Source organism: Oncorhynchus mykiss, chromosome 23, assembly GCF_057628025.1.
Source record: "Oncorhynchus mykiss isolate SJ-2025 chromosome 23, ASM5762802v1, whole genome shotgun sequence".
Classification (NCBI taxonomy): Eukaryota; Metazoa; Chordata; class Actinopteri; order Salmoniformes; family Salmonidae; genus Oncorhynchus; species Oncorhynchus mykiss.
Window position 1 is genome coordinate 9661439 of NC_143044.1, and position 15010 is coordinate 9676448.

At 41.7% G+C, this 15010-nt stretch overlaps 1 protein-coding gene across 1 annotated transcript; it reads right to left on the bottom strand.

Moving 5' to 3' along the window:
- Positions 1 to 4528: 4528 nt before the first annotated feature.
- Positions 4529 to 14012, bottom strand: si:dkey-51a16.9 (RING finger protein 122). Its single transcript, XM_090217992.1, has 6 exons — positions 12837 to 14012; positions 11214 to 11370; positions 7066 to 7108; positions 6814 to 6855; positions 6573 to 6655; positions 4529 to 6055 (listed from the first exon to the last, which is right to left on the bottom strand). Exons 2-6 carry the CDS (start codon positions 11321 to 11323, stop codon positions 5935 to 5937), a joined length of 399 nt encoding a protein of 132 aa, XP_090074118.1. The 5' UTR covers positions 11324 to 11370; positions 12837 to 14012; the 3' UTR covers positions 4529 to 5934.
- Positions 14013 to 15010: the final 998 nt, after the last annotated feature.

Genomic DNA, 15010 nt, shown 5'->3' on the forward strand with positions numbered 1-15010 from the left:
GAGAGGTTATTTCCCTGGCACCAGACTCCCAGAGCCCTCACCTCATCCCTGTAGGCTGTCTCACCGTTGTTGGTAATCAAGCCTTCTACTGTTGTGTCGTCTGCAAACTTGATGATTGAGTTGAAGGTGTGGTTGGCCACACAGTCCTGGGTGAACAGGGAGTACAGGAGGGGGCTGAGCACGCACGCTTGTGAGGCCCCAGTGTTGAGGATTGGCGAAAGTGGAGGTGTTGTTTCCAACCTTCATCACCTTGGGGTGGTCCAGGACCCAGTTGCACAGGCTGGGGTTCACACCCAGGGCCTCGAGCTTAATGATGAGCTTGGAGGGTACTATGGTGTTGAATGCTGAGCTATAGTCAATGAACAGCATTCTTATGTAGGTATTCCTCTTGTTCAGATTGGATAGGGCAGTATGCAGTGTGATGGCGATTGTATCGTTTGTGGATCTATTGGGGCAGTACGCAAATTGAAGAGGGTCTAGGGTGACAGGTAAGGTAAGGTATAGGTGATATGATCCTTGACTAGACTCTCAAAGCACTTCATGATGACAGAAGTGAGTGCTACGAGGCGATAATCATTTACTGTAGTTCAGTTACTGTTGCTTTCTTGGGTACAGGAACAATGGTGGCCACCTTGAAGCATGTGGGGACAGCAGACTTGGATAGGGAGAGATTGAATATGTCCGGTAACACAAGCCAGCTGGTCTGCGCATGCTCTGAGGACGTGGCTAGGGATGCCGTCTGGGCCGGCAGCCTAGCGAGGGTTAACACACTGTCATACTCACATTGGCCACGGAGAAGGAGAGCCCCCCTTGGTAGCAGGCCGCATCAGTGGCATTGTTATCCTCAAAGCGGGCGAAGAAGGTGTTTAGCTTGTCCAGAAGCAAGATGTCGGTGTGGCTGGTTTTCCTTTTGTAGTCTGTGATTAGACCCTGTAGACCCTGCCACGTGAGTATTCAAACATAGTTTGTGGGGGGTTTTTGAATCTAAATTATTATGAGACATAGGAATATATTTCCTACTGATTTTATTTTCATAACCACTGCAGATTAAATTTCTCACCTTTTCTGGCCTTGATGGGAATGTTTGAGAATGTTCTCAAATAGTTCAGAGAACATTAAGAAACAACTTTCTTCAGTGGGAATTTCAGTACTTCATCATAACGTTTCTTTCAGGCTTCCTTACAGTTCTATTTAAAGTCATGTTCTCAAGTTGTTCAGAGGGTTACGCCCTGACCATAGAGAGCTGTTTATTCTCTATGCTGGTTGGGGCGTGATAGTGACTAGGGTGTGTCATCTAGAGAATTAATGGTTTATGTTGGCCGGGTATGGTTCCCAATCAGAGACAGCTGTTTATCGTTGTTTCTGATTGGTATTTAGGTAGCCATTTCCTCATTGTGCTTTGTGGGATCTTGTCTACAGTTAGTTGCCTGTGTGCACACCAGTAGCATTTAGTTTGGTAGTTTGTTGTTTTTGTTCGGTGTTCATTTATTAAAAGAATATGTATGCCTACCACGCTGCACCTTGGTCCATTCCTTTCGACGAGCGTGACACAGAGAACATTAAGAAAACATTAGTCTGTGGAAATGTCAATGCTTCAGCATAACATTTCTTACATGTTTCCTCATTGTTCTCATTTAAAGTAATGTTCTCATTTAAAGTAACATTTAAAGTAACGTTTTTGTTACTGGGGGTATTGTGTACATACATTTTAGAATAAGGCTGTAACGTAATAAAATGTGGAAAAAGTCAAGGGGTCTGAATACTTTCCAAATTCCCTGTACATTCCGTTCTCAGTGTCAACCAAACTCTACCCTCTATCTTGTTAAGTGTGTTCAGGTGTTGGCCACACCCACTAATTGGCCACACATGATCTTAATGAGTGCTTCTTTCCTTTGAAATGGGGTCTGTTTGAATAGACAAAAATGTGTAGCTTTGTTTAAATAAATAGAAACATGCTAGCTCCATACTGGTGGCGCAGTGGACTAATTCCATGGATAGAGAACAAAAGATCATACGTTTGAATCTCACTGACACAGTAAAAAATAAATGTGTTTGAATGATGAATACCTAAGCAAATACATTTTCATGTGTCTTATCGCTGCTTGGAGTTCAAAACTGTTAAACTAAGCTAGCAGTGTTATTAAAAGTCTTATTGAAATATTAAATTAAAGTTTTATGGAAGTTATTCAAAAAGCTTCTCAGAACCTCCCTGCAACCTAAAAATGAACATTCCCAGAACAGGCAAAATGTTCACTTCTTTTTATCAGAATATTTTTAAAAAACTTTCAGTTTTACCAGTCAGGAAATGTATGGCTTCGTTCCCAGAATCAATGGGAAACCAAAAACGCACGTTTCCACAGCTTCCAAGGAAATGTTCCTTGGAAGCTGTGCTAGCTGGGTGGTTTGTAACTTAACGTAATATTTGCAATTTATAATACAGTTATTATACTGTAATAATAACCAGTAACATACACAGTTAAAAACTTTTTTAAAAATTTTTTTAAGTTGGCATGAAAAGTCCAAATTAATTAAATCAATCTCCACTTTACACAATTACATAGCTGCGGGAAGTAGTTTGGGGGTGGGGTTTCTGCGATGCAGGTTGCCTACCTGGTAATGGTTCCACCCCTTTCTTCTTCTTTTTTGCATTTGAGATTTTAGAACTACCTGATATACTGTCTGTGTTTCGTGTTGGCGTGACGTTTTGATAGAATTGTAAGACTCTCTCGGACAAGGTGAGTTCTATCATTAAATTAGCCTTTCAAAAATGTTAAATGCTAATCAGCAACAGAGAAAATCTCAGCAAGACTACAAATTCCTGCAGGAAGCTCCTGCACATCATCTCTAGGCGCCACTGTCAACTACTGTTCACCAGCACGATCAGAGACCCGTGTCCAAACCACAAAGGTCTTCTGTCTCCATTCTCTATTTTAGCTAGCCATTGACTACACTTTAGTTATCTAGTTAGCAGAGCAGCAGATCAAAACATCTTTAGTTTTACTTAGCCTACGGTTTGTACAGTATGTCGACTTGTGTCTATTTCACACCTTATGGCATTTTTCAAGGATGAGCATAAACGCATTAAAAGGGAAGAAGACCACTATAAGTCTGGCCATGTGGAGATGTGCAGACATAGTGAGGGGCAACTTACTGGTTTGGTCAGTGCCAGCATGAGGGATACACTTTATCCTGTGTCGGTGAGTGTAGCTATTAAGTTAAGTTTGAGCATCGTAGCAATGCAATGTTCTATACAGCTATCAACATTCTACAAGAAAAGAGCCACTTAGTTAATGATATAATCATTAACCAGATTACCCCAGATACCATACTTCGATGAGTGATATCTCAGTTATATAATGTTGTCATTGAGGAGAATGACTCTATTGACAATCTATTGACAATCAGAATTGACATGGCTTAGACATCCAGCCTGTGTAGTTTCATGACCAGAGACAAATCTTCAAAGGAACAGTATTTATTTATTCAGGGTGGTACATGTATTCACACAGACTTGATTTATATGATCCTTCCTACTAAATGATATGTCAAGTGATAAAATCCCAAATTATCAATTAAAAAGTATGGAAAAATTGCACAATATTTAATCAACTGACATTGCTCAATTTCAGTTGAGTAATTATTCTACAGCTGTGATGTCATCCATCAAATCAAATTTTATTTATATACTACATTTCTTACAACCAATGCATTTCAAGGTGTTCAAAGTCATGAATTGAAAGGCATGTGGCACTTAACATCCTCCCTCTTGGCAGGTCTCTATAGGCGACCAGGGGATTCACTCTACCACATGCGATTGCCCCAGTGGAGTTCATAAATGTAGCCATGTGGCTGCATTGGCTATTTTTGCAGTTCACAATATTGGCTTTGTTTCTGGCCGCTCTCTCTCTCTCTCTCTCTCTCTTTGCCTGTCTGTTTACAGCTGTCACTCTACTCTACTGCCATGATCATGATAGCACCAAACAAAGTCTTAACACATGGAATACACCTTCATGACCCATAATTACTATGATGAAGTTAAAGACATCTAAGCTGAAAGCACTCACATTTTCCAGCTACTTTGCCAGGGGTGGTGCTTGGGCAGTTGCCAAGAACCTTACTTAAAATCCTTTGCACTCAATTTGGAAAAAACCTCTTATCCTCATTTTTTAAAATCTTCTTGACTGGTGGCACATCCATTGCTAACTATTATTTTCCGAAATGGCTCATGCAAATGGGCTCCCGAGTGGCGCAGCAGTCTAAGGCACTGCATCTCAGTGCAAGAGACGTCACTAAGGCTATATCACATCCAGCCGTGATTGGGAGTCCCATAGGGCGGCGCTCAATTGGCCCAGCGTCCCCCGGGTTTGGCCGTCCTTGTAAATAAGGATTTGTTCTTAACTGATTTGCCTAGTTAAATCATGTTTTTTTTTCTATGTAAATGCAGATACTTGAAAGGGTTATAACTATGCCCCAACTGAATAACATTTGCATGGTTAATGTTTCAGAATGAATAACATCATATCACAGATCACTGAAACAATACACTTTATTGAAAGCCAGTTATAATACAAAACAATTCCTTAGAAATAATTTAAAGACTATATATTTAATTGGATGGGTCATTCTTGAATTGCAATGGCATTTGCATCCCCCGGCTTTACAACAATGAAAAACACTTTAAAATAACAAATAGTTACACATCATACATGTTTTTGTTTATATTGTACTGTTTATCATTGATAAAATATAGATAAATCCATTTCTACTGCAAAACTGTATATTTAATGCATTGTTTAAAGTGTCTTTTCTCATACATCTTCCCCCAGAAGCTAATCGGGCATCTGATACAATTATGCCAGATTTTAGTTAGGGGTTTCTGAAATTACTCATTACACAAACAATATACAAGGACCTTGAGCATCCCCTCCAGCTGCAAACTGTTTTTCAGGGGAGGGGTCTATATTAAAGAAAGCTCTTAGCTAATCACACCCTTTTAACATGTCATCATTTTGAGGATTCCATTGATGACTTGGTGTCTAAATAAAAATTGTCATTGGTATTACTCAATTAAAAACTGTAAGGGAAATTACATTGTGATTAAAAGATTAGTCATATCCCTTTAGGGTTAAGTACATTTGAGCATCTGCGCTCTCCATTTAAGAAAATACTCAATTACCTCTAATGTGTCATTACCATCCTTGATATTTAAAGTCATTAAGCTGCCATAAAAGTTTATTTCGAATAGTAAGGTGTACCCATATACTGTACATTTAAATAAAAACAAACAAAAATAAAGTTAATTTCTTCCAAAATACCATGCCCAAATGGCAATGCAAGTCAAGAATGACCACGACGCGTTATTTAGTGACAGGGTCACTGCACCCTATGTCATAGCTGAATACCTCATAGGCTCATGATGGCAGCTGTGGGCATGTGCGTGTTCCCTCCATCCAGGCCCCATGTTACTCATCGACCAATCAGGACACCCTATGTTTACTTGGCAACATGGGATGGCGGGTTATTGACTATGATTTGGGAAAGTAGGGCCCAAAACACAGCATCCCAACTCTTTTTCAGTACCCACTGTTTCTCCTGTAGGGGTTGGCCGGTGGTCATGGGACAGGGTCCTTCCTCCATCCTCTGCCTTTTAGATTAAAAAAAACATTCAGTTTGTTCTCCAATATTGTTCTATGAGTTCCACTTCAAAGTCTCATCTCACACACACCTTTAGGGGTCTAACACCTTCAAAACTAGAGTAGAGTCTTTCAGAACTCTAGGATGGGGGTATATGGAAGACGCCAGGATGGGATGCCTGATTCATTTCAACTGGACCAGGGTGTGATTTTTAGGGGTCTGGCGGAGTGGAGTGGGATGAGGCAGGTTGGAACTGTAATTAGGGGTTTTGAGGTGCTCTAGTGTGGGCCCTCGCTCATCTCACACCTCCATTGGGCTCTGGGGCCTCTCTGCTCCCTGTAGGAGGTCTGGCTGCAAACGGCAGATGGGTTTGTTACACATGGGGCAGACACTGCGGATCTCCAGCCATTTTAACAGGCACCTGCGTAGGGGTAGAGAGGGGAACATATTATATTACAGACAGACATGGAGATGTGTAGAAGAAAAGGAGAGATGATGAGCGGGAGAGAGAGAGAGAAAGTGGGAAAGAGAGAAAGAGAGAGAGAGAGGCAGACAGGCATACAGAGCGAGCAAGGACGCATGAGAGAGAGACGCAATTCAGGGAAGGTTCAACAGTACACACTACCCTGTATATTACTATATACGCCCATTGGCTACTAACATGCCAAACATATCCTGTGGGAGAGGTCGTAATACTATTCTACCCTGGTCCAGGGAGAAACAGATGGTAGTCTATCATCTCAAGCAAACAGTCTGCAAACAGTGTCATAGGGGTCTTTCCTTAGGGGTAAACTGGTGCGTATAGTCAAATGACTGAAAGTCAAGGATTTTGTCTCTGTTTAATAAAAAATAAAAAGCTTTTGATCTCTTCTTCCATGTGTATGCCTTCAGCTGTTCACTTCACACCATCAAAGCCAGGACTGTGGGAGGGGCCTTACTTCTTGTGGAAGGCATGTGAGCAGGGACACACTCCAAGCTCGTCTCTGCTTTTGAACTCTTCTAAGCACACGGCACAGGTCTGCTGTAGGATGGGAAAGAGATCACGTTAACACTATCCTTGGAAGGAGAGAAATCTCTCACTCCCCACCCTAACCATCTGATGCTGAGGCCTAAATTCTATTCCCCTGCTGACAAAAACAATTTGCAAAGTGCATAGCTGGAACAACAAAATCAACTTACTCCAAGAAGACTCAGTTTCTTTCCTGCTCCTTTCAAAACAACCTAGAGACAAAGATGAATTTATGACAGAGGGAAATCTTTTCTACAATAAAAGTGCAGCAAAATAACACCTTTTTAAATTAATATAATAGAGATCGATTTTAGGAACAACAACTGGCAATCCAAAGATATCAAGAAACAAATCAGTCATTCTCATCAATTGTGAAATTTACCACGTTTGAGAGATTTTTTATTAATACAAGATGAAATTACCTCATTATATCCATATTGCTCCCTTGTGCCTTGTCGCCTTAACCTGAAAAAAGGCATATCCAAAAAAGATTTTTGACATTGACTGATATACACATAATTTGTTTATAATTGACACTTCATAATTCCATATTATTATGTTATGAATGCTTGTCCCATTACTTTTCATCTTTTGATCATATGTCCCATCATGCCTGATGTGTTGTCATGGAGACCGCTATTCATAGGTTGCACCTCCGTCACACGGTCACGTCATGCCATTGTTATGAACGTTCAAGCCGCCCTCTACCGGCGGTGACGGTATAGTGGTGCCCTGAAGTGGTGATAAGCACAGTCATGGAAGCAGATGTTCTGTTTGAATTAGATGGCTTGTCGAGTGGAGATGAGAATGAGTAGAATTGGATTACAGTGGCGAATGTAAAAGGAAACAAGAGAAGTAAAGTGGTAGTGAAAACTAGTCATTCCAAACCTAGGTCTGAGTATTTTTTGGTTGGAATAAGAATTTTGGATCAATTTTGTTACCTGGGAGATCCGTTTTGAAGTCTCTATTTAAATTGTGGATGCGTTGTTGGCGTCGATGAGAATAACGAGAAGTGGGCTTTGTTTTTTTTGTGTTTTCTACGGAAAAGAAGGAGCGTGCTTTGCGCCTCAAGATGTCGGATTGGAATGTGTCGTGTGTCTTGATCTTTGAAGCAGGGCACCTATCAAGGGTGTTATCTCTGGGATGGCTTTAGAAGTAAATGAAAAGGATATATGTGAAGAATAGGATGGAGTGGTTGGTGCACAACGACTGACCTTTACGGTAGATGGTGTGCGGAAAGCCCACTCCATCCATTCTATTGTTTTTTGATGAAGAGTCTCTCCCTTCTCACTTGTATTTACGTTACATGAGATTCCCTGTGAGAGCCTCCGTGCCCAAACCCATGCACTGTGATAAATGTGTCAAGTGTATGTGGACGGGAGGAGTATTATGTCAACTGAGCCTAAATGCTGCAATTGTGGTGGTGAACATTCACCCGAATTTCTGAAGTGTCCTGTTAGGGTGAAGGTGATGGAGTTGGCAAGAATAAGGGCTGTCCAGAATGTCTCCTATCCGGAGGCATTGAGAAGTGTGGAAGAAAGGAGTGAAGTTGATGAAGTAATGGTAGTAGGAGTAGAGACACAAGATGATGTTCCTTGTCAGCAGAGGGATCCTGACATGTCGCACGTTAAGAAGGTGGACTTTGTAGCGTTTATTGCTTTGGTTATCAATTGCACAGCGCAAACGGAGAGGAAATCGGAGTAAATAGGCATCATCGTGAGTGCGGCTGAGCGTTTTTTGGGGGCCTCGGGAACTTTTCTGCAGAGACGAGGAATCCTGTCGATGAATGCCCGTCGTCACAGACACCTGAGCCTGTGTAGGGATTGATTTGAATGTGACTGAAATGTATGGGATGATTTTATTTATTTTTCTATTATCTCGGGACCCCCCCTTTTATTTTGTTTCAATACTCCGTACAGTAGTTGGTGTATTGCCACCACTCGTTGTAGTCTGCCATAAAACTTTAGAGAAGAAGAAGCACAGTCATTCTGAATGGAGGCTAACTACTGTTTCGTCTAAATTCCACTATAGTTCCTGGAAATACGATGACATTGCTAAAGTATTCAAATATTTAGTAGGAAACAACTTTGCCAGCATTATCATGTCATCAAATTTACTTTAGACAGATGGCAATGTTGTCATTAGCTAGCAAAGTTTGTCAAAAATAGCTAGCAATGCTAACGTTACCTAGCTAAAATCCAGTGGCATCCCCTCAATCTAAAGTCTAAAGTCAATCTGGCGACATCAAAATCATGACAAAAGGTTTTCCTGCTAATTATTTTCCTAATTTTGAATGCATTGTATTTCCATCCCACTATAATGCACATTTGATGAAATCTTCATCAGCGCTCATTGACGATGCATTGAGTGGAATGCTCAGTCGGGAATCAGTCCAATGTGAAAGTTCAAAACAGTATTGTGACGAAACATGCAACCCATGAACAGTATGCCAAATGCAAGTCACAATGTGCCTACACTTGGCTGTGCTACAGCTGCAAAACACATCATCAGGAGCAGATTTGAGTATGTATTTTTGGTTCTCGACAACAAGAAAGTCTAAAAGAAGACGCCTCAGATTTGGCCAGAAAACAGCTCTGACATTTAACGATGCTCCTACAAAGGTTCTAATGATGAACTTAGCTTAAAGATGCTTTTGAGAAACCAGGCCCTGATCTATAAAGAATGCTATAGCTGACTATGGGTTATTGTGATTAACAAGCCCATAACTCATTGATCATCAACTAGATTCAGCCGAGGGAAGATCTTTTTCTTGTGCGGATGGTCAGGGGGCCGGAATAATTACAAACAAAACTTAAATTTGACAAAAAACCCAAACAGATATATACTGAACAAAAATATAAATGATCCTGCAGGTAAAGTAGCTGGATGTGGAGGTCCTGGGCTGGCGTGGTGCGTGGTCTGTGGTTGTGAGGCTGGTTGGACGCACTGCCAAATTCTCTAATATGACGTTGGAGGCGGCTTATGATAGAGAAATTAACATGAAATTATCTGGCTACAGCTCTGGTGGACATTCCGGCAGTCAGCATGACAATTACACACACCCTCAAAATTTGAGACATTTGTGGCATTGTGTTGTGTGACAAAACTGCACATTTTAGAGTGGCTATTGTCCCCAACACAAGGTGCACCTGAGTAATCATGCTGTTTAATCAGCTTCTTGATATGTCACACCTGTCAGGTGGAGGGATTATTTTGGCAAAGGAGAAATGTTCACTAACAGGTGTAAACCCACAAATGTTAGAATATGGAACATTTCTGGGAACTTTTATTTCAGCTCATGAAACATGGGACAAACACTTTACATGTTGCATTTATATTTTTGTTCAGTATAATATTTGAATAGAAAATAATTTCAAAACTTGCTTACATTTGTATACAATAACATTTTATTATATTCTTTGTCAAAAAACTTGGGGGCCAAATAAAATCACCTTTCAGTTGGGGAACCCTGCTGCGCTAGAGGACCGCTGCTGTGCAGTAGGGGAGAGGGTATACGTTTTTGGGTAAGTTGAGTCACCTTTCTAGGAAACCATACACAAATTGTAATATTTGACCTGTTATCAAGGCAAATTATGGCTATTTTAAGAATCTCAAATACACTTTTTTGGTTACTACATGATTCCATATGTGTTATTTCATAGTTTTGATGTCTTTACTGTTATTCTACAATATAGAAAATAGTTTTAAAAAATTAAGAAAGACCCTTGAATGACAGCAGTGTTCTAAAACTTTTGACAGGTAGTGTAGGAGTCTGTGAAGGAAGAAACCTCATGGAAAAAGTGCTAAGCAAGTTAGGTCCAAAAAAACAGATTTTCACCAAGTCAATTTACCCCTTTGGCAAAACTTACACCACTCTCCCCTACTGCACAGCAGCGATCACCTAGCGCAGCAGGGTTCCCCAATTGAAAGGTGTTAGAGGTTTCATAATGCTTGTATCTAAACCAAAGTATATAAACCATCATGTTTTTATTTTTATTTGACCCCCTTCTTCGTGGTATCCAATTGTTAGTAATTACTATCTTGTCTCATTGCTACAACTCCCGTACATGCACGGGAGAGACGAAGGTCAAAAGTCATGCGTCCTCCGAAACACAACCCAACCAAGCCGTACTGCTTCTTAACACAGCGTGCATCCAACCCGGAAGCCAGCCACACCAATGTGTCAGAGCAAACACTGTGCACCTGGCAACCTTGGTTAGCGTGCACTTCAACCCGCCCGCCACAGGAGTCGCTGGTGCGCAATGAGACAAGGATATCCCTACCGGCCAAGCCCCCCCTAACCCGGACAACTGCGACAGAGCCTGGGCGCGAGCCCAGAGTCTCTGGTGGCACAGATAGCGCTGCGATGCAGTGCCCTAGACCACTGCCCCACCCAGGAGTCCCTATAAACTGTCATGTTTACATGAATTCTGATTATTTCCAGGGATAAACAACATTGTGAAATATATGTTGATATCTTTGTTAGAAATAATACTATAGCTCCCTTGACGGAGTGATTCTGAATGTAAAAAGAATGGCTAAACTTACCCCACTCTCCCCTAAGGCTCACCTGAACATGTAGCAGCAGAAGATCAGGCTGAGCATGAAGATGAAGAGGCCGATGCCCAGAATGATGACGTACATGTTGATTGGCAGATGGTAGATGTCTTCCGATGTCATCTTGCAGTATGGGTCTGAGCTCTGCGACCCTAAACCGCACAGAGATCCTGAGAGGAGGAAGACAGAGAGCCTTGAGTTTACTTGACCAAACTCTACAGGCCCGTCTGTCATCACAGGCAAAATACAAAAAGGGATTCAGTATGTACGTCATCCTCAATAATGGATTCTGAAGCACGTAGGGAGGATGTAGGGAGGATGTTTTACCTTCAAGAAATTGGTATGTGGCATTTTAAAACATTGTGCTGTATCTCTGCGTGTGTGTGTTCATCTACTAAGTGCACAGAATGTTTTACACATGAAGCAGACTGAATCAAATGAAATTTGGAATGTCCTATTAGCATAAATGCGTTATTTACTGTGAAGTGGGGTGCGCATCGTATGTCTGACCGGTACTGGACTCTGGACTCATCTCATTGCGTATGCGTTGTTAGCCACTCAGCAGCTTCTTGTTTTACGTACTGTATCAATGTAACACTACTTCCATTGTTGAACTTCATTGAGCTGCATGAACTTTTCAAAATGTACCGCGTTACTTCTTCTGAAAAGTGAGCTCTCAGTGGGAGTGGTTGTTGGACCAGCTCCCCCAGTAAGGCCTGTGTGTGTGTGTTTGACAGGTGTGCGTGAGTCCCATATCTGAAGGCCACCCCAGCAATGAGGCACTCCACAATGACTACAAGAAATCTAATGACAAATCTTAAAATCGGTACATTTGCATTTTTACATTAACAAATAACCTTCAATTCATTGCATTTTATTCTCTTACCAAAATGAAAAGAAACCAATAAATACATTTACTCAATGAAATTTATATTTTTAAACGTTTGTATATTGTCCCATACCATAATCTGTACTCTTAAATGTGTTGATTCCTAATCCCGATTTTGAATACCACTGTAGTATAATATGCAGTATATTCTTGGACTTGAATGTGTTATGCTTGTTTGTCGGCCTGGGGATGTGTGTGTATGTGTTATGTGTGTGTGTGTGTGTGTGTCGTTTTGTGGGCGTGAGTGGGAGATTGGGAATTGGAATTTGGTCCTTTCAGTCCATGCAGCCGTTTCAGACCATCACCAGCAGCACTACCTATGGAGAGAATGGTGATCAACCTTAACGTCTAATGCCACCCATAGTCTCACAATAAGTAGAGTACTTCCTGGGTCAAAGGTCACTTCTGCCTGTGTGCGGGTCTGACCAGAAGGGCCATTCCACCAGATCTGTCTCTGAGGGGGGTGGGGTGCTGGGTTTGGGTGAGGGAACGGGCATCTGTAATCTTAGTAGGATGTTAGTGAATCATTGACAGTCGAGGTCTAAGAGGTAGGCCACTGTGAACACATGCTGTCTGGGAGAGCGTCTAGGGCCTAGCATCGAAGGGAAAGGCACACAACCAAACAGACAAGACCATACAAGTCATACCCACTCAAATGCAAATCAATTTGTAACGAGACAACACATTGTTACACCACAAACACAAAGGTCATTATTATGACACTACACATAGGAAGAAGGTACTCACCGTGACCCCACTGGACTGGGTGAAATCAGCCTCAAGAAAGCCAGAGGGACCCAGGGAATCAGTGGATGGGGGTCAAAAACGTCTGAAGTTACTCACAGCCTCTAGAGTCACTATGTCTGGGGTCACAACCAGTCCTGGGTCTTTGTTGGGGTGCCGACAGATCGAGGAGGTTGTCCCCCCAAAAAAGTCACCGTCTCCCAGACAATGATGTGAGTCCAACCTCTTCTGTGTCCCCAATGAAAATGACTTTTATTTGTAGGCTATGAGTCAATCCCATTGTGATAAACATTCTCAGTTCCCCAAGAAGCTCTCCTATGGATGAGGCTCTGGTTTCCAGTAAAACATGACAAAAACAACTCACTCATTGTTGAAATCCACACTCTTCTTTGTGATGATTTGTCATTATGTGAATAATCAAGCAACAATTTCATCAGGAATTGATAGCTACTTTTTAAAATCCAAAAATATGCTAAAAAGTAAGAAAAGGTAACAGAATCAAATATATCCGTATCGCAATGGCTCCTCTCTTCAAATAAACAAAGGGATTTCCAGAGCATAGCCGTGTTTATATTATGGGATAAACATCATACCCTCGCAGGTTAAAGACACATCAATGTTATTGTTAATATTCCAAATGGAGAGAGAACTCCCATGCAGCTAACTCAATCTATCCAGCTGAGTGCAGTCGCTGCTTTGCTTTGTCTCCCCTTCAAAACATTGTCACAGGGCTTATCCCTCCCTCCCCTGAAGTCCTGTTTTCCTCTCCCTCTCTCTCTCTGCCTCCGCCTTCCTTGAATACTCGTCTCGACATAGATTTCCTCTCTTGCTGTGAAAACCTGCTAATTATGGGAAACAAAGGAAGAACTTGAATGGTTCCCTGCAGTGCCCAGTGTTCCTGTAAAAGCAGCTATTTTGCCTGCACTTGCGTTGTGCTGTCTGCTCTGTCAGGCCCAACCATCTGCTCCCCTTTTTCCAAAATGGACAAAGAGGGGGTGAAAAAGGAGACAGCGAAAATTAGCCTAACACTGATCATTTTAACCCAGGAAGCCGCTCTCCTCTCGTCCCACTCTCTCTTTTTCTCTCTCTCTGCTCTCTGTCCCTCTTCCTCACAATGGGGCTAGTGAGCACACCTCCTCAGCTCAGTTTGTAAACATATCCCTGCTCATGTGATTCGCTGTCTGCTTTCACCCTCCCCCTCCTTTCTCTCTGCCTTGCTCACTTTCCCTCTCTCATTTTCCCTCCCTCCCCCTCTCTCTCCAGCTGTAAGCTATTACTAGGTGACAACAGAGCAGGAGCCCTACAGGCAGACAGTCAGAAACCCAGCTAACAGAAAGAGGCAGAAAGAACATTTTTGCAATGTTACCCGTGATGTTCCCCTAATGTTTGTGTGCCCAATTTTCCCATTAGATAGATAGGGGAACATTCTATCTATGTTAGCAAAAACCTTCTGAGAACCTTTTTTAGCATATTTTTCCATTGGAGTTAGAACATTCCCTTTAATGTCAAACAGAACATACCCAGAAGGTGGTTACCATGTTCTCAGAATATATACAACAATGTTCTAGACACATTCATGTCACAGGAGATTGGTGGCACCTTATTTGGGGAGGACGGGCACGTGGTAATGGCTGGAGCAGAATAAGTGGAAAGGTATCAACAACATCAAACACATGGTTTCCCCTTACCTGGGATTTGACTCACAACCTCTTGGTTTTTATAGATTTTTTTATTGAACCTTTATTTAACTAGGCAAGTCAGTTAAGAACAATGACGGCCTACCAAAAGGCCTCCTGCGGGGACGGGGGCTGGGATTATTATAATATATTTTTTAAAATATAAATATAGGACTAAACACATCACGACAAGAGAGACAACGCAACACTACATAAGAGACCTAAGACAACAACATGGTAGCAGCACAAAACATGGTACAAACATTATTAGGCACAGACAACAGCACAAAGGGAAATAAGGTAGAGACAACAATACATCACACAAAGCAGCCACAACTGCCAGTAAAAGTGTCAATCTCAAAGAGATTGAGATAAAACTGTCCATGTTCATGTTACACCAATCGTCTTGCTATGCCACCATGTCCCTGTTAAGTATTGGTTAATCTGACTATTCTCACTGATCACTGATTTGATGTACAGTACCAGTAAAACATTTGGACA